The sequence below is a fragment of the Cetorhinus maximus genome, chromosome 16 (assembly GCF_964194155.1).
Source record: "Cetorhinus maximus chromosome 16, sCetMax3.hap1.1, whole genome shotgun sequence".
Taxonomy (NCBI): Eukaryota; Metazoa; Chordata; class Chondrichthyes; order Lamniformes; family Cetorhinidae; genus Cetorhinus; species Cetorhinus maximus.
In genome coordinates, this window is record NC_135894.1 from 86,249,294 (window position 1) to 86,268,927 (window position 19,634).

A 19,634-nucleotide genomic window follows, 5' to 3' on the forward strand; every position below is an offset into this window, starting at 1 on the left:
ACAGAAATTAGTGTAGTTTCTCCCAAGGCCAACGTGCTGTGCAGTAAACTCTTCAATAAATGTGAAATGTATAGTCCCAGTAAAGCTGGAATTCAAATCTAATCTAACAGAGAGCAGTTCATAATTTGAGAGCAAATGCTTTTGGTTGTTTTACATAGCAATAGTAGTGGACATTTTTAGATTTCACATTTAATTAGATCCAAATATCCAGCCTATTGCTTGGCTCTGGGTGCAGTGGGAAGGATAAAAAGGAGGCAACATCCTCTGACCAGATGCTCACTCCAAGTAAAAAGTTCCTCATTGGTGTTAGATCACTGTTACAAGGCCACAAAATTTCTAGTCTTCAAAGTTGGAAGTAAAATAACATTTCATGAGATGTTGCATTTCACACAATGGTTTTACATTACAAAAACAGAATTACCTGGAAAAACTCAGCAGGTCTGGCAGCATCGGTGGAGAAGAAATCAGTTAACATTTCGAGTCCTCACGACCCTTCAGCAGAACTGAGTATAGTTAGGAGAGAGGTGAAATATAAGCTGGTCTAAGGTGGGGGAGCGGGGGGAGAGAGAAGTTGAGGGTTATATACCAGCTTACATTTCACCTCTCTCCTAACTATACTCAGTTCTGCCGAAGGGTCGTGAGGACTCGAAACGTTAACTGATTTCTTCTCCACCGATGCTGCCAGACCTGCTGAGTTTTTCCAGGTAATTCTGTTTTTGTTTTGGATTTCCAGCATCCGCAGTAGCTTTTAGCTTTTTGTTTTTATCTCAAGGTTTTACATTATCCATTTTAACTTTCTTGTGGTGACCGAGTTTAAACAGTGTCACTTTTCACAGTAAAAGACATTGTTGAGAGGAAATCATAAAAGTTTTGGCTTATGGTGATAAAAAGTGACATTGAATAATTTACCTAAAAGGCAAAAGATTTCAGCCACAAGTCAATAGTGACAGCTTCTCAAGACAGATTAAAACAGTCATTAAGCAGATAAGGCGGCTGAAGAACAAAGTTCTGTTATTCAGTACTAAAAACCTACTTCACTGAAACCTTGGAAATGAAATGAAAAAACACAACATTTTTCAAATTAGTGTACAAACTTCAGTCAGTTGAGTGCAGACGTAATATGCAATACAAGCATAACACAGTGTGCAAGGCCCAATTTAATGCTTTACACAGTAAGAGGTTCTTCAAATATCAAAGTGATATTAAATGACGAGAAATAGACGTACAGCCAAACAGCCCATGTGCAATTAATTCCAAGTGCTCCATTCCAGTAGACTAGTCCGGATATGATGCAACTTAATGTAAATAGCTCACCTACAGTACAACTTTCAGAATAAAATAGAATTCTTCAAATGGAGGATGCTTGGGGAAATTATATATTTTACATATTATTACTGATTAATCAGATCATTATTCATGTTATAGTGATATACCACCCACTGAGGCTAGTTATGTCTCAAGTCCAAAAAGCAGCAGTGTCAACAGGCACGACGTTAATTCTGCATGCTTAGTCTGATTGTCAGGATTAGGTGGTCAAGTGAGCATTCTCTCTCATTACCTTAAACCCTTGCAGATGAAATCATATAAAAGCAAAATCATATTTTTAAGATTCATCCACTTCATCCTCATCCTAATCAATAAGAAATAAAGAAAAAGAGAAGGAAAATGAGCACAAGCAAACAGATTGTAGTAAAACTAGTGGAACATAACACAATAACAAAGGAGAGCATAGTTACCAACACTATCCATTCATATCAGCTGAGTCACTTAGATGTTTAGGCAAAGATTCAACAATTTTTATAACCTAACAATTCGCTATCTTTTTAAAATCTAGACTCACCTCCCTGCAAAAATTTTAGTCATTTAAAATAAGCTTTTTAAAACACAAAAGAATTGATGGATCTTTCTGACTGCAAGGTTACACCATCTAAAAAGTTATCAAGCCATCTTTAAAGTTAATGAAATTTCCATTTGTCATAAACTAATAATTATTCAACTTGTATTGTGGAAAATATTTTAGTGAATAATCAGGTCACACAAAGGTTTAGCACATCAAATTAGCTTGTTTAGGTGCATTTACAACCAGTCACTCTTAGGCATGGTGAGAAAGAGGCTGCTCATATATAAACTGCTCTTATATTAAAGTACCTCAGTCACTGGTTCTTCTTCATCCTCCTCCTAAATATATTTAAAAAAGAGTGGGTGTGGAGGGAGAGAAAGAAAGGAGGGACAAAGCTTAATGAAAAAGGGAAAAATAGCAATACGGAAGTAAAAAAATGCAGAAAACATCCCACAACAGAACCAAAGAAGGACTCAAGAGGTGAAGAATAGTGCTGAAGTAGTAATGGATGAAGGTGTAGCAAAAGGAAATAATGGATGTGGTTAGAATATTTGGAAATTCCAATACCAAAGAAGGACTCAAGAGGTGAAGAATACTGGTGAAGTAGTAATGGATGAAGGTGTAGCAAAAGGTAATAATGGATGTGGTTAGAATATTTGGAAATTCCAATTATTCTCATTAGGAAGAGACTGATACCTCAAACACCTACTTCCATCTTTTTTTCCCCAAAGGCATGTTCAACCTTTCCATGTTGAAAACAGGGAAGGGCAGGGCTGAGCATGGATGAGTGTTTACAATGTTCAATTGTTCAAGTTTCCTTTTTTTCACAGACTGGATGGTTTATTGGCAATGGCTCATGTTTTCATTTTGAAGAGCCATTATTTAGGGATGTTTAGAGCTCAGTCACGCTATCAACTCATTAAGTTTGTTAGCTGCCAATGTGGAAAAGAGTTACCCAATAATCAACAGCAGGCAATCCCTAGCTATCCCAGAATTGTAAAACCCATAATTGCTATCCAAGTACATTTATGCCATTTTTTTGTGATGGTGGCAGTGGGGGCCACTAACAGGGGTGCAGGATCCATTATTGCAATAGAAAAGTTTAAGATATTTGTAATTTAAAGTTTGATTTATATATAATTTTCTCCCTCTCTCAAATAGTGCAAACTGTGTGCTTAGGTATGGTTCCAAACCCAGTATCCTTTCCTTCGTGACCATGATTCATGTGCGACTCTTGCCAATGGGCGTTGACACATTGTTCAAGCAAGACAGGCATCAGAGCAGAGTCTGAATGTGCCATTTGTTGACATGTACTTTCAGTGGAATTTATTGGTGAGCAATTAAAAAGAACCTTATATGACTTTTCTCTCATCAGTTCAGGATTGCTGAGCCCAACTCCAGCAACGTAACAGCCAACTGCCTGAGATCAGCTGAAATCAAACCTCAATCTTTGCTAGTCTGTATGGAGTAGCAGTTAAATGTATATGGTTGTGGAATCAGAGGATTTAAAATTATACTTCTAATTCCAAACTCGCTCCATTGTAGAATTCTGCTTACATACCCTGGGCTCCAGCTGGGGTAAAAGGAATTGGTGATGGACATTTCAAAGGATTTTCCTTTGTAATTAATGACTGGTCACTTTACTCGTTGTTGACATGTTCAATGGCCAACTCAGGAATGAAAATTTAGGTTGGCAAAAAAAAATGAAGGATTTGGAATAAACATCCTTCCTACTAAGCCAAAAATAAAGTATGCTCTTACTCCTCCTGCATCTTCGCACTGTTGAAATGAAGACTCTTTGTAGTGGTCTATTCCAACTCTCTTTTAGAGTGGCTCAGTCTTTTCTTCCTGAGGCAACCTAATACCCAAGTTTGTCATCACCTGCCATCTACTCCCTGATTTACCTCAAGTTCTCACCTACTGTTATCAACCTTAGCAACAGTCGGCACCATGAGCCCTAGTCCATCCAGTAGGTAAAGCCCATCACAAGCATTAATGCTTATTATTTAAGTGAACTGCCTGCACAAAAACTGTTTTCAAAAGTATACTTCATGCGAATCCATGCAACAATGTGATTGTCAGACCGTTGATTCTAAATACTCTTTCCCTTAAAGAAGTTTGCTTATATCCAAGACACTTGTGACTAGAAGAGCCATTTATAGGCATGGCACAATCCCACAAATGCACCAAATTTCTCGACAGCCTAGATGTTATCTGGCAACAGTCAATTCCAGTTCAAAAAGGTCAACAATTTGTCAGTGAAGAATATGACAATGAAATGGAAACAACGAAATGGAAACAACGAGGAAACAATGAAATGGAAACACTACAAAAAAAAGGATGATTAGTTAGCATGAGATGACAAAGACTGATGAGCCATTGTAACAGATTGTCTACCTCAGTTACAGGCTGCTCCTCTTCATCCTAAACAAGGAAAGGAAATTATAAAACAAAAGGAGCTGGCTAATTACAAATAAAAAGTGTGAAATATGTTGGTTAGTTATAATGAGAAATCGGCAAAATGATATGTAATCTGTACAAAACTAATGAGAACACCTTCAAGCAGTTTAAATCTGAAATGCCAGGGCATGCAGGAAAACTGCAATTGTTACACAAGATTATCAATTAGTTTCTGAACCACCAATGGTTTTTAGATGCCTAAAGAATCTATTGATCGAACCTCTGTAACTGGCTCCGCTTCTTCTTTTTCCTAGTAAAATTATAAATAAAAACACAAGAAAAAAAACAAGGATGATATGGGCAAGTTAAGTGTAAAAGCACACAACCTCTTAAGGACTTTCTCACCTGCTCTAACTCCCACTATGGCTCAACATCTACTCCATTTATCTAATTACTCTTTTTCCTGTCAACATTATTTACTTAGAAAAGGCCAAATACACACGCTTTTTTTTTGTTAAACGTGCGTGACAGATACAAGTTACTGCTGGTGCAGAGCTCATGGGAATACAGTTGGGGGTGGGGAGTGAGGAGGGAACACCATGGTGATTCTAAAATGTGAAGCCAGGAAAGAAGTGGGAGGAGAATGCAATCTAGGTCAAGAAAATTTTGAACTGGGGAGAGAAGATAAAAAAAGTTCCCCAACTCTACCCAAACAATAATTTGTATTGGAAGCGTTTCCCCCTTACATTTTACTATCAATATATTACAGCATCACACGCATTTATAATTTGTTCCAATAAATCCTTAGGAAAAAAAAAACACACTACTGGCCCAACCTTTGATTCTGGCTGTTCCTCTTCTTTTGCCTGGCAAAGTCATGAAAACAAACAGATGAAACAGAAGAAGAGTGGAAGACAGGCAAACCTCTGCATACTTGTAATTAAACCCATGCTTTAAGAACCGATTGCTCTCTTGAGACGATCATGGTTATTTCTATTGAATGGAAAGAGTAATTTCCCATGACATTGCTCACAGGTAGTCTGGGATCTAGGAACATGCTTAAAGTAGTTAGCTGTTAACATAACCCATTCCTGTGGGGCCCCTGCTCAGGTATTCCCTGTGGGGAACTGATCAAAGCCCTGGACCCCCTCTGTGGAACTAACTCCCTGACTTTTCCCCTCCGTCCCTCCCCACCTGACCACATCTACTCTTCTTGCTTCACCTTTAAGAGCTTTATTAAAGCCCACCTTTGCAATGAACCTTATGGTCATCTCTCCTAACTCTTCCACCATGGCCTAACATCCGCAGCCTTTTTACTTTTCTCTCTCGTAAAGCATCTAAAAATGTTTTTCTACATAAATACATGTCGTTGTTTTACAAATGCTGCAGTACAAGCAATACACACTAAGTACCGCTCTTTCCCCACATTCACCTTCAGGACTAGTGTCTTTAGTGAAGGAGATTGGAATCAACAAAAGAAAGAAACTAAAGTAGAAAACACGTATTTTTTAATACAATTTCAATAACAAGAGGTTTCAAATATGTTAGAAGTTTAGAAGAAGCATATTTGTTGAGTAGAAAGGTGGAAATGAGATGAACACTATAAATATTAACATGTTAGATTAATGGATAATGTGTTAGTCATGTGCCCAAAATGGTAAAGTATTCATTCCACACCATCTTAAAAGGTAAGAGTTAATACAAACACACTGAAACTAATGCAATATGGCAGACAGAGCAACTCTTTGAAACTGGTACAGTGTCTCAAAACCTTGGGACTGAGGCAGTGCAGGATTTCAGAGCTTGCTGGATTTCGGGTCATGGATAGTTTGGTTCAGGTCAAGCCAGGTTGGGTGGGGTTAAGGGTCGCTCACTCATGGGAGTAGACTGGCACACAAGCGGCGAAGGGGATACAAGTCAGGTGACATACCGCACCAATGGAGTGCCTAGCCAAATTGTCTAGGCAAGTTCTTTATAATTTCACTCAATTAAAATTGATGTTTGGCACATTCTAAAAATGTCCAGTTTTCAGACAAATGTAGCTTTTGGACAGCCAGATTTGAGACACAGTAACTGTACAATGGAAGCCTACACTCAAACTGCCACCATTATGGCCCTTCTACACACCACATACTGCGATTGTGATTGAAAAAAAGAGTTGTGTGTTGATCCTAGAACTCTAACACTAAACATATTCATTTGGTTAAATATTAGCACTTGGTGCTTTTATTGGAGCGAGATCTTCCTTTTGTGTTTTCTCATTGACATGCAATGATGCAGTCTGGTCTTTTCCAGGGGTGTTAAGAGAAGCAAAACAAGGAGGAACAAGCCACTATGGTGTTTTCGGCATGCTAAATCCTTTTTGACTCTTCACTTGATTTAAGGAGCAAGAAAGTGAAGCTGACAAGCTATAACAATTCCCTCTGACAATACAGTTACAAGAAAGCTCCAAAGTTATCCAGGCATTTTGGGGCAATACAGATCAAATTATACTAACTGCATATGGAAGTAGTCAAAAACAGCAAATTTACCATTCCCCAATATAATGACCAGAGCTACCCCCACCCCGCCCGAGTATGGCATCCTAGGAGCTTTTCAGTGAATGAGGAATTTACATAGGGAGCTTGGCAAGTTCAATACTTTTGCCAATAAACCAGGTTCACAACTCCAGATACAACATAGCATCAAGAGCATTATGCTCCAGAAGTACAACTTACTTTAAATATTATTTTCAGGTTGGCTTACATTCCTGATTAGAGAAAGAACAATATTCTATAACACTATCTCCCAGTCCCCCTTGCAAATCTTACCTCAACTTTAAAATTAAAAACCAATGTTCATACTTCCTCCCAATCCTATTTAAAATGCCTAATCTGATCAAACTGGGTAGCTGTAATTAAAATGATTGCTGGCTCGAACATTAGCTGGTTATTAATTGACCTGTGAGTTATTAGTTTGCCTTGTTAATTGAAATGGTTCAAAGCAAGGATTAACACGGAGAACGAAATGGTTAAGCCACTCAAATGAAAAGAAAGGACCGTTTACAGGTTTGTGAAATTCTCTTACAGCCTCTTCTGGTTCAATAGCTCGAAGAACAGATTCCTCAACTTTCTCAGCTTCATTCTCACCAATGTTTTCCTGCACACATCAACATCAATGTTCAAAGGAAAGCAAAGTGCAAAAGAAAAAATAATCTACCAGGTTCTAGAAGTTTGGATAAAAAAAAACAAAACTAGAAGCTGGAAATTTGAAACAAAACAGAGAATGCTGTAAACACTCAGCAATAGCGGCGGAGAAAACAGATATGACATTTCATCAGTACTGGAAGCTATTACTAATGAACACCATTCAAAAAGGAACAAAACCAAATGGATGAAAATTGGTGCACATACAGAATATAAAGTGGTTGAGTGGAAAAAAACAGGAGATGGTTAAATGGCGGAGGTGATATTAGCACGAACACATATTATCTCTTCCTTTGATGTAAGGAGCAAAAAAAAATCTCATCCTGTTACTCTCTTCTCTCGCGCTATTACTTCATTCCCACAAGACAACAATCGATGTTGGATCAATTATTAATTTTAAATCTGAGATCGACAGATTATTGGTAACCAAAAAAGTACAAAGCACAGAGTTAGGCTGCATATCAGCCATGAGCTCACTGATTGGAAAAATAGGCTATAGGGGCTAAATGGTCTACAGGTGCTGTGTGCTGATGTGAGCACGAGACACCAGCTTACCTTCCCTTCACAGATGCACCCTGGGACACAAGTGCTCCAGTATTTTCCATTTTTGTTTCTAGCAGTTATGATGCAGTTTGACAAAAGCTTAAAAGCTAACAGAAGTGATATTCAGGAATGGTTATCGGATAGTAATTTTATCAAGGGGTTTAGATACGAGTTTCAAGTTAAAAGGATGAGAGATGTAGCACTATTACCTGAACCCCCAAACCAAACTTACTATCTTGAAGTTACTGCATTGATATGATTGCATACATGTATTTTATGCCAATTGAAAGTGAAATGTAAGTGATAGAAATGGCAACAGAAGTCACATTTCTTCAATAAATGTTATGGTCCACCTTTGGCACGTTGCAACGGGTCTGCAAATAAAAGTTCTACCAAAAGGTCCTTTGGTGGCAGCTACAAAGTATTTAAGTTACAAAACACCTGAAGCAATTCAGGCTACTATACAAAATAGTATACCGCACTGTACAATTATTTTGTGGACCACAAAATATTGAGATGAGAATTTAACAGTCCAGTACAATACTTTAATGTTGAACTGTATTAACGCAGAACTAATTTTTGACAATCCTTCACTTCATTTACTACTGCTCCCAAGGAGCTCGCTCCCTTTACAGCTATTAATTGTTTGTCTATGAGACATCCGTTGTAGCTTAAACCTCCTTACGTCAAAAAAGAAATCCAACTTGAATTATTTTAAATTTATATTGACCCAGGACTGTGCTTGCACAACTTGATGACTTCCAACCACACACAAAATTATAGGTCAAAGTTAAACAAAACAGAATTAAAGAGTTGAAAAAGAAAGCAGGCACAAAACATACACCACACGCACACAAAAAGCAATGCAAGCGAATACATAATTACATTTATATCTGTTGACTGTTCAAAATGATTATGCAACATTTCAATATTTTCTTCAAGCTGATCTTCTGCAGCTATATGCAAATGCTGCTCATTGCCCTAACAAAGTGAAAAATCAAGATAAGAGAAAACAGTTGCATCATGCGAAGATGTTGCAGACAAGATGAATAATTGAGACAGAGAGCAGGAGTATTGCTCAGCAACAGTATTCTTTTCTGTTAACCAAGCTAAGAATGATTAGAGACAGAAAAAAATGCACATAGCATCCTGGCCTTTTCTGTATTCCAGTTTTTACAAATGTCTGTGATTAGGATAATTGAAAATGAGGTTTTAACGATTATCACTGATAATTCCACATTTCTTTTGTGGCATGGTGATTTGGTTAAATCCAGTTTCCCCAATTTGAAATACACAAGCTTCCTTAATTTCCCAGCATTTTCTTACCAAAAACTGCAGCTGGAGATTGCACAGGATTTACAAACCAGAAAGGATAATCCCTGAATTTACTCACATTGATATTTGTCCTGTGTGTAAGCAATAATCCTATCCTATGTACCTACTGTTTCCAAATTCCTATACTTCTCTTTCCTTCGATCACCCATCTTAAAAGTTGACATTGTCTCTATTCTAGGAGTGTACCCACAGCCTCAGAAGCCACAAAGGTTTTTCATGTTCTCTCCTGAATCTTCTACATTTAAATTTTTCATCTCTTATACACATTCCCATTTTAGACACCTCAATCAACGGAAGGGGTCCATTTCTACCTACTTTATCCCTGCATAAATTTTAAACACCTGCAACAAGTCTCCCTTTAATCATCTCTGTTGGGGAAAAACTGTTGATGCGACCTTGTAGCTCAGAAGCATTCAGCATATTGTGCCAATGTCATCCCTCTGAAAGAACTATCCAATCAGCCCCATTTCCTTATTCTTTCCCCATAGACCTGCAAGTTTTTCCTGTTCAAGAATACATACAATTCTCTTCTGAAAGCTGCTGGTGAATCTGCATCCAATGTGCTTTTGGGTAGTGCATTCCAGATCAGAACTTGCTGCGTAAAATAACATTTACATTTCCCCTCTGGGCTTTTTTGCCGATCATTTTAAGTTGGTATCCTCTGGTTGCCAACACACTTGAGTGGAAACAATTTCTCCTTCATGAGTTTGAAAACCCCCATTAAAGTATCCTTTCAGCTCTGCTCCAAAATAACCCCATCTTCTATAGTCTCTACACGTCAGAAATACCTCATCCCTGGTATATCTCCACTGCACTCTCTGCAAGTTCTTGATACCTTTCTGAAAATTAAGTGGTCAGAATTGGACATAATACTAGTGGAGACCCAACCAGTGACTCATAGAAAAGGGTTAGCATAACTTTCGTTCTTTTTTAATCATTTCCCTTTCTGTAATACCAAAGAACAACAGCGATCAGCTCTTAATCAAAGATCTCGTATAGCTTCTCTTTTTAGCAGCTTTATTAACTTGCCCTGCCACCTTCGAACATTGGTGTATGTAAATTTCCAGGGACAGAACAGAACGCTCGACGGGCAGACAGGTGCCCTACCCGACCAAGCGTAAAATAATGCGTGATGACGTCGGGCGAGCGTCCCGACATCGCTGCACACTCGCACGATATTTCAGTCAGCGGGGGCGCGCCGGAATCTGCAGCACGCCCGCCGACAATTAAGAGGCCTATTAACGCCATTAAAATTATAATTGAAAAGAATTTTTCGCTGCCTGTCCAACCTTACCAGAATTGGACATAATACTAGTGGAGACCCAACCAGTGACTCATAGAAAAGGGTTAGCATAACTTTTGTTCTTTTTTAATCATTACCCTTTTTGTAATACCAAAGAACAACAGTGATCAGCTCTTAATCAAAGATCTCATATAGCTTCTCTTTTTAGCTTCTCTTTTGTGGTGCAGGCAGGCAAAAAGGCCAAGCAGCCTTTGCATTTTTTAGGAAATCTCATCCACGGGCGGGATGAGGTTTCCAACAGCAAGTAAAAATAAAATTAAAATTTTAACATTTCGTTAATAACATGTCCCTGCTCATGTGACAGAGACAACTCACCTAATTGCACCCCTCGTATCCCTGCAAATTGTTTATCTTCTCTTTTGAAGGCCTGGCTTGAACCTGCCTGCACCACACCCTCAGGTAAGGCATTCCAGGTCCTAAACATCGGCTGCATAAAAAACTTTTGCCTCATGTCACCGTTGTTTCTTTTGCCAATCACCGTAAATATGTGCCCTCCAGTTCTCAATCCTTCGGCCAATGGAAACAGTTTCACCCCATTTACTCCATCCAGGCCCTCATGATTTTGAGCACCTCTATCAAATCTCCTCTTCTCCAAGGACAATAACCCCAACTTCTCAAACCTATCCATGTAACGGAAGCTTCTCATCCCTGGAACCACCTAGTGAATCTTTTCCACATTATAACGCTTCCTAAAACATGGTGCCCAGAACTGGGCACAATATTCTGGTTGAGGCTGAAGCAGTATTTTACACAGATTTCTTTGCTCCTATTTATAAAGCCCAGGATCCTATATGCTTTATAAACTTTCTCAACCTTCCCTGACACCTTTAATTACTTATGCACTTATAAGCCCAGATCCCTCCGCTCCAGCATCCTCTTTAGAACTGTACCCTTGTATTTATTGTCTTTCCTTGTTCTTCTTACCAAAATGAAGAACTTCACATTTCTCTGCATTAAATTTCATCTGCCATTCCACCAGCCTATCTCCTCTAAGTTTATCACTATCGTCCTCACAGTTCACAATGCTTCCAAGTTTTGTGTTATTGCAAACTTTGAAAGTGTGCCCTGTATACTCAAGTCTAGCTCATTAATACACATCAAGAAGAGCAGGGGTCCTTACACTGACCACTGGGGAGCCCCACTGTATACCTTGCTCCAGTTCAAAAAGCACCATTCATGACTACTGTTTCTTGTGTCTCAGCCAATTTCATATCCATGCTGCCACTGTCCCTTTCATCCCATGGATTCTAACTGTGCTGACAAGCCAGTTATGTGACACTTTATCAAACTTCTTTTGGAAGACCATTCACACTTGTTCACTTTGGCAGGAATAATAGAGAAGTGGTATATTATTTAAATGCAGAGAGATTGCAGAATTTGGTGGTATAGGGAGATTTGGAGGTCCTGGTACATGAATCACAAAGTTAATATGCAGGTACAACAAGTTATTAGGAAAGTTAATGGAATATTGTTGTTTATTGCAAGGGGAATGGAATATAAAAGCAGGAAAAGTTTTACTGCAGCAGTACAGGGAATTGGTGAGACCACATCTGGAATACTGTGTACAGTTTTAGTCTCATTTGAAAAATATAGATCAATTGCATTAGCAGCTCAGAGAAGTTTCACTCAACTCGTTCCTGGGATGAAGGGGTTGGTCTTATGAAGAAAGGTTGAACAGGTTGGGCTGATACCCATTGGAGTTTGGAAGAATGAGAGGTGATCTTATTGAAGCATAAGATCCTGAGGGGACTTGATTGTGTGGACATTGGAAGGATGTTTCTCTTGCAGAAGAGACTAAAACTAGGGGACATAATTTAAGAATAAGATGTCGCCCTTTAAGACTGTGATAAGGAGAAAGTTTTCTTCTCAGAGGGTCATTAGTATGTGGAATTCCCTTCCCCAGAAGGCAGTGGAGGCTGGGTCTCTGAATTTATTCAACTTGAGTTAGATTTTTGATCAAATAGGGAGTCAAGGGGTTATGGGGGCAGACAGGAAAGTAGAGTTGAAACCAGATCATTCACAATCTTATTGTATGGTGCAGCAGGCTCGAATGGCCTAATCGTGCTCCTACCTTCCTACATCAACCACATTACCCTCATCAACCCTCTCTATTGCCTCATCAAAAAAACTCAAGTGAGTTAGACATAAATTGCTCAAAAAATTCATGTTGGTTTTCCTTAATTAATCCACGCTTGGTGAAGCAACTGTTAATTTTGTCCCAGATTATTGTTTCTAAAAGCTTTCCCACTACTAAGGGTTAAACTGACTGCCCTATAACTGCTGGGCTCATCTTTATACACTTTTTTGAACAAGGGTTTAACATTTGCAATTCTTCAGTCTTCTGGCACCACCCTGTATCTAAACAGTAACATATCAGCTCCACAATACAAATAACAACATGGCTATAACATGATCATTGTGAGAAAACTGATGTTTGTAAAAACTGGAAAGTTGAGCTGCAACATTGCTTCAATTGGACAAGTTCACAGTTCAAATAAAGCCTCCATTTTGCTCTATCAATTGTCCCATATGGTTACTAGTTGTAAAACATGCCGTAAACAGATTCAAGTTCTGTCCTATTACTATGTGCCAACCAAGAAGCAATTATGCAGCTCCTGAACAGAGTTCTAACCAGAAAATGATCTGCATTGCGTACTTCAAAAGCACCAAAGAAACACACTGACAGTTGGATAAGTGTTAATTCAAATGAGGAAGTGGAGCAAGACAGAAAACATAAAAGAGAAAGAAATTTAATGCTTAATTACTAAGTCTCCTTTATCACTTTCGGGAACTTCACCGTTCTGGATGATTGCAGCCTGATGTGCTTCCTGTAGCGGAGCAAAAGCAAACAAAGGAAACCCAGAATTGTATATAAACTATTAACTAGCACGCAAGAGGAAAATATTTCATTGAACTCCCCCGTCTCAGATTCAGTGTAATAAAAATGACAAAACTGACATTTAGTAAGTTTGAGTGTTGGTCATTATCCATTAAGAATTTAAGTCTTCATAAGGTTCAGAAACCAATTTTTTTGAAATTGCCCCTCAAGTTTTAGATTAGACCAAAAAAAAATGAAGCATATCAATGAAGAAGCATTTATCTTAAGCTATGTACAAAATACCTACAACAGGACTCAAAAGCCCAACTCTTCCAATACACTGTATCTGAAATATGATTATAATGTGCAAGGTAAACATGAAAGCAAAAAATAAATCAACATGGCATTATAGAAGTCATTTATCCATCTTACACATTGAAAAAATAGCATTCTTACATATGCTGTTAACAGCAATATGCAGAGCTTGCAATGTGTAATCCAACATTTTGACCAGAATTAATTGCTAAAACTCTTTCTAGTTACTACATTCAAGAAATTGATTAAAACAACATGTGCCTTGTGGAGATAGTAACATTACTCTCATTTCTGGAATCTAGGCTCAAATGCAATTCTGACTAATGGGATGAAAGTGACTTATCTTGCTTGCTACCAAGTGAACTGTATTGGGTAATTCTCAACTTAGTTCCCGGTGGTTGTTGGCCCAGTGTATGAACTGGCACTTTGCTGGCAATCTCACTCAAGCAGGTCATAAAAATGACTGGCATTCTAAATAGAAAAGTGTTATACTGGTGCAGAAGATGGCTCTCTTCTGAGGCCGGGCTTAAGGTGGAGATAGAAAAAGTTTATTTTTGCATCCAACCACCCTGTCACCAAATGGAAGTAATCAATGCTCACACCAGGTTCCCACAACTAAAATAGCATTGCTTCTCCTAGCCCTCAAATCACGCATGATGAACACAGAAAGTGCATGGGGCAAAAAAAAACAGAAAACCGGATTAAAGAAAACAATCTTTTTCCTCCTACAAATTGGACAAACAGAAATATAAAACTTTGGTCTCCATTTTTAAGATCATATAAATGAATGAGTGGTACAGTGCACTAGATCTCTAGCCCTTGGAGTCATGATGTAGTCATGAATGCCAATTTCATTCCAGAAACCTGTACAGTCATGAATGCCAATTTCATTCCAGGAACCTGTACATCATTCTGTTGTGTGTCTACTGTCGATTTTATAGAGAAATATCTGATATTCGCCCTTTTTTCTTTCCCCTGCTCCAACCATTTCACAGGTTGACTTTTCATTTGTTTATAGCCTGGGTTCCCACTGGTTGGAAAGCACACAAATTCTTTATAAGTAAAAAGTGCATAACTCTCAAAAAAAATAGATTTAAAGTTTTTGGGCTGGGAGTTTCCATTAGGTTGTGTTATTTTATTTCAGCACAATTTGCCCAAAATAGGCCAACGGTATCAACATTGCTGAGAAAACACCAACAATAACTCGGGAGCCACCAATAACCAGAACTGTACTTGACCGTCCACATCTGCAATGGCGACAGGAGCAGGGCAGAAATTGGCTATTTTGCTTCCTGATCCTGCAAGCTTTAACCACATTCTACAAGGTCCAAGTCACGAGTGTGATGGAATACTCATCATTCACCTGGATGGCTGAAACCTCAATAACACTCATGAAATTTAGTGCAATCCAGAACAGAGATGTTAATTTTGATTGGTGTCCCTACCATCAGATTCAATGTTCACCCCCTCCCTCTATCAATGGCACACTGGCTACAAAATATACAACTTAGAAGTTACAATGCAGCAACTTACCAAGCCCACCTTTACCATAAGAGCATATCCAAGCTCCCTTCCAGGCAACCGCACCAACCTAATCTGTACACAAATTGCACCTTTCACCATAGTTGAATCAAAATCCTAGAAATTCCTACTTAACACAATTGTAGGAGCAACTGTACATCATGCAGTAACTCTAGTAAAAGGCCAAACACCACAAACTAAGGATCATCAATAAACTTAGATTTGCTAGCATTTTCCACATCTGGAGAGCACGCATAAGAAGCCAGCCCTGTGCTTAGAGTGAGACCACCAGTTAGTACCCAGAGATACAAAAAAAAAGATGCTGCAGACTTGAACACACCAAGTACTTAGCAGAATACTCAAACTAAATCCACAATAGAACCCTTGGAGCTGGCAGAGATTAAAATGTCATCCCATCAGTCTGTTTAGTTCTCACCTCAAGTCTCAGGGGTGCAAGGAGATGTACTAACCCACTTTCTTCCCAATCCGCTCAGGAAGGATTATTTTAATACTTAAAATGTTATAATTTTACTAACATTAAAAATTTAAACTTACTTTATCTAGAGATGAATGTGTATGGTGTTATCAGATAGGCAATGGATTTTTAAAAAATCTCAAACCGTACACAAGTGAAATGCAAGGGCATACCTTTGAACCAGGTGGTGGTGCCAGGCCAAGAAATGTATAAACTCCATTATCTTCCTTGGCATTGAAGAAAGCCTCAAAGTCCTACAGTGTCAAGATAATCAATGACTTAAAAATCTGGAACATGTTTGCATTGCATCAACAAAGAGGCATTTAGATAACACTGGAAATGTCAATAAAAGATCATTACAATAAGATCTGATGTGCAAGTCTCAGGAAGAATTATAATTGGGAAACCAGAAAATCATTCTTCATTTTTTAAAAAAAATCTTAACCTTTTGTTCACATTTTTTCTTCAGAATAATGCCCAATTTGATGGACCCAGATGAATGTCGCCTAATAACAGCAAGTAACAAAGTCCCTATATCTTGGCAAAGTAGGCCTAAATTTAGAGGTTTCAGAGGTGATTGCCTGGAGTAAGTTTTAATGTTAGGCTTGCCAGGGGAGGCAGGAAGTATGCTTGAAATGGCATGGCTCCATTACACAAGGCCTTGCTTTTTACTAAAAATTGGGTGGTGTCAAAATTGCTTCTGGTAATCAAGCAGGTTTCAATGCTAAAGGTTCAATAGCAGCCTTGCATCAATTGGATGAATAGTAATAAAGTATTACAACTATGCTATAGCCAAGTAAGAGGGCATGCATGCAGTAATAATAAAGTCATAATACTACTACAATTATAACAATAATTAACCACACCAAACTCGTTTGGAGCTTAGGAGTTAAAAATAATCAGAGGGATGTGACATGGTATATAATAGGCTTGCACACATCACCATCTATGACTAGGGCAAAAGCAATAGACAGGCACAACCAACTATCCTCTAGCTCAGGAATAATTGTTAACAGAAATGCAATCATATATAAGAGATGGGGATGGAAGAACATAAACTCTAAAACTTTTATCAGAAGGAAAATATCGGTTTAAAAACAAACTTACCCCACAATAGAGCTCATCATTGAAGATTTGAGGAGGGAGAGGAATGCCATTTTGTGGGCGCTTTTCTCCTGGAACATTTTCCCGCATCCACTTTCTGTTGTCTTCATTTGCTGCTATGTCCATTTCTTTAAAGTCAATTTTGTTGGCTTCTAGGAAACCCAGAACATCCTGCTGTTTCTTCTTGATCTGTGAACAGGATCACTGTTGAGTTGTGTACATGGAAATAAGCCAAATGAGGCAATAAATAAAGCCGAGGAAGAGGTGACAGTCCTATTATAATTTCGCTTACTAATCTTATAATGTAAACACATGAATTCCATGAGCAGTTTATTACTGGACGGCCATTCCTTCCAATAGCACAGTTAAGGATTTGTTAAATGCATCGTACATATAGATGGTGAATGAGACATCAGTTAAAGGACACTAGATATACATTTCAAATTACCCAACCACTTTCTCAACTGAAGCAATGATAGTTGGTGATCACATGCAATCCAAATAACCTATTGCCAAATATCCAATACCGACGAGTACGTTTAATGAGGGGTGGTGAGCAAGGTGGGGGATGGCGGTGGAGATTCGGTCCCAGTTTTCCAGGTTTCCCTAACATGATGTAGAATTTTGATTTCACACAGCATGCAATTTACTTTGGTTTAAGACCTCCACCTGGAAGTCAACCCATATAACAAGCTTGACTTCCAGTCAGGCGGGGAGTACTCTGAGGCAAATCACAGTTAAGGAGCCTGAAGGTACTAGCGGGAGCAATTCTAGGGAGGAAGAGAAACTTGTTGGGCTTTGAGGAGGCATGGGGTGTTTAGGGGGAGAACCTCTGGTTCTCCAGGCCCACAGCAGTGCTGTGAGGGCATTTAGCTTTCCCCCCAAAGGTGTCCTCACCACCCTTGAGTTGCTGGGTTTCCTGCTAGGGTTAAACCTGGAAACCTGGACCAAGAGCTGGAAAGTAGGATTAGGCTGAGTAGCTCATTTTCAGCTAGCAGAGACACGATGGGCTAAGTGATCTCCTTGTCTGCAATATTTTTTCTGTGCTTCGATGTATGCAAATCACATTAAAGTGAGGCATCCACTGATAACAGGTTGGGTATCACCAGTGCCACCTCTGCTAAACACTGAAGTGAGTGAATTGGAAGCTGGATGGATTGGATTTCAGATTTTAAAGGGCTTCACATCTTATCTGACCCCAACCAATCAGTTTTGCACTGGGAGGTTAAAATTCTCACCAAAGTGTCTGAAAGGCAATTTTTTTTTGAATACCTACCATCAACAGTACCCTACATAAATCTCCCAACTCTGCAGCAAACCCCAAGTGTCAGACTCATTTCTACTCCCACTACTGAACTTAAAAATTATGCTCATCAAAACAGGCATTACACTCTCCACAGACCATAAATCCTATTCACAAAACCTGAACTAGAATACACTGCTAGCGATATCTTGATCAGGTGGTGAGAATTATAAATAATTTTAAAGTTTTGGAATGAACAGATAAATTAAAGATTAAGGAAGGCACGACCAGAAATTCAGCATGGTAGCAAACTGTGTAGTAGAGAGAGAATTACAGTTAAATTTTACAAAATCTTGAGAAAGGAGATGTACAAAACAAAGAACATGATTAAATATAAAACAGATAAGAAACATCAAGTCTTTAAAGAATTGCCATAAGTAAGAGAATTCCAAAATTTCTTATATTAGCACAAACGGTCACGACTAAATGGTCACAAGGGTTTGAAGGAAACCTTTAAATTTCCATTCAGAAATTCTCCAAAAGGAAGAACTAGGGGAAAGAAAATAAGTCATCAAGCTCAGATGAACAATAAATAAGTCAGAAAACTCAGATCAACAATAATTTTGGCCTCCATTGTACATTTTAGGAAAGGGACAATCAGGGGCACAAACAGGAAATCTTTAATGACTACTTCATGCTAATATGAAAACTGTTAATTATCAGATTTAATACAATAATTAACACATCTCAAAAAGCTCGAGTCAAAATAGACTTTGAGACTTGAGTGGACCTGCTTCGTGTACTCGTAAGGTCATTGGTTTACAGCAACTGAACAAGCCAAATTCAGTTTCGACTACAAGAGGTTCCAGTTTTATTAGTGTTCTGGAAATCAAATTCTGAGATTTATTATTAGTCCTAAATATATTTGACGACTAAATGTGAAATTTCTTTTTATGATTAGGATTTTCATCACTGGTTTGAGAATCGCCTTACGCAATTTGAATTTTTATTCTTCATAAAAATGCAATCAGCAGTCTTGGTTAATATTTATGTTGGAGCTAAAAGTGAGAAATTTAAGCAAATTTAAGTCTATAATTCTCTACAGTGTTGGCGGGATTCGGTTGATTGTATTCTCATCTGTGAATTAGGAATTGTTGGTTCAAGGTATAAACTGGTAATTCAGAGAAAAGTGAACATGTGCAATTTTACTGCAGTTGCCAATACTTGAACAAGATACTGAAGGCCAGTTATCTGCTTCGCTTGACATGGGGAGATTAAAGATCCCATGGCACTATCCAAAGAGAAGCAGAGAGCTCTCATCATATCCTATTCATATTCTTTTCTCAGTCAACACCACCAGAAAAACTGATGACCTAGTCATTCATCACAGTGCTACTTGCTGTGTGCAAAATGCCTGCTGAATTTGCCAAGTCAATATTCAGTGCATTTATAATTAACTTATTTTTTATTCATTCATGGGATGTGGACATTGCTGGTTAGGCAAGCATTTATACCCATCCCTAATTGCCCTTGAGAAGGTGGTGGTGAGCTG

At 38.4% G+C, this 19,634-nt stretch overlaps 1 protein-coding gene across 14 annotated transcripts in view; it reads right to left on the bottom strand.

Annotated features, from left to right (window-relative positions):
• Window positions 1–19,634, bottom strand: part of LOC144691787 (adapter SH3BGRL-like) — a 40,773-nt gene that overhangs the window by 195 nt on the left and 20,944 nt on the right. For 2 of the 14 annotated variants that reach the window (XM_078560271.1, XM_078560270.1), the window contains exons 2-11: window positions 16,843–17,028; window positions 15,909–15,989; window positions 13,372–13,434; window positions 8,854–8,949; window positions 7,307–7,378; window positions 5,077–5,106; window positions 4,521–4,550; window positions 4,238–4,264; window positions 2,149–2,178; window positions 1,559–1,630 (exon numbers count right to left, since the gene is read on the bottom strand). In XM_078560271.1, coding sequence (XP_078416397.1) covers window positions 1,604–1,630; window positions 2,149–2,178; window positions 4,238–4,264; window positions 4,521–4,550; window positions 5,077–5,106; window positions 7,307–7,378; window positions 8,854–8,949; window positions 13,372–13,434; window positions 15,909–15,989; window positions 16,843–17,028 — 642 coding nt within the window. In that variant the 3' untranslated portion in view covers window positions 1,559–1,603. Of the gene's footprint in view, window positions 1–1,558; window positions 1,631–2,148; window positions 2,179–4,236; window positions 4,265–4,481; window positions 4,551–5,076; window positions 5,107–7,306; window positions 7,379–8,853; window positions 8,950–13,371; window positions 13,435–15,908; window positions 15,990–16,842; window positions 17,029–19,634 lie in introns of those variants that run through there. The other 12 variants (XM_078560274.1, XM_078560272.1, XM_078560263.1 and 9 more) reach the window with 12 other exon arrangements.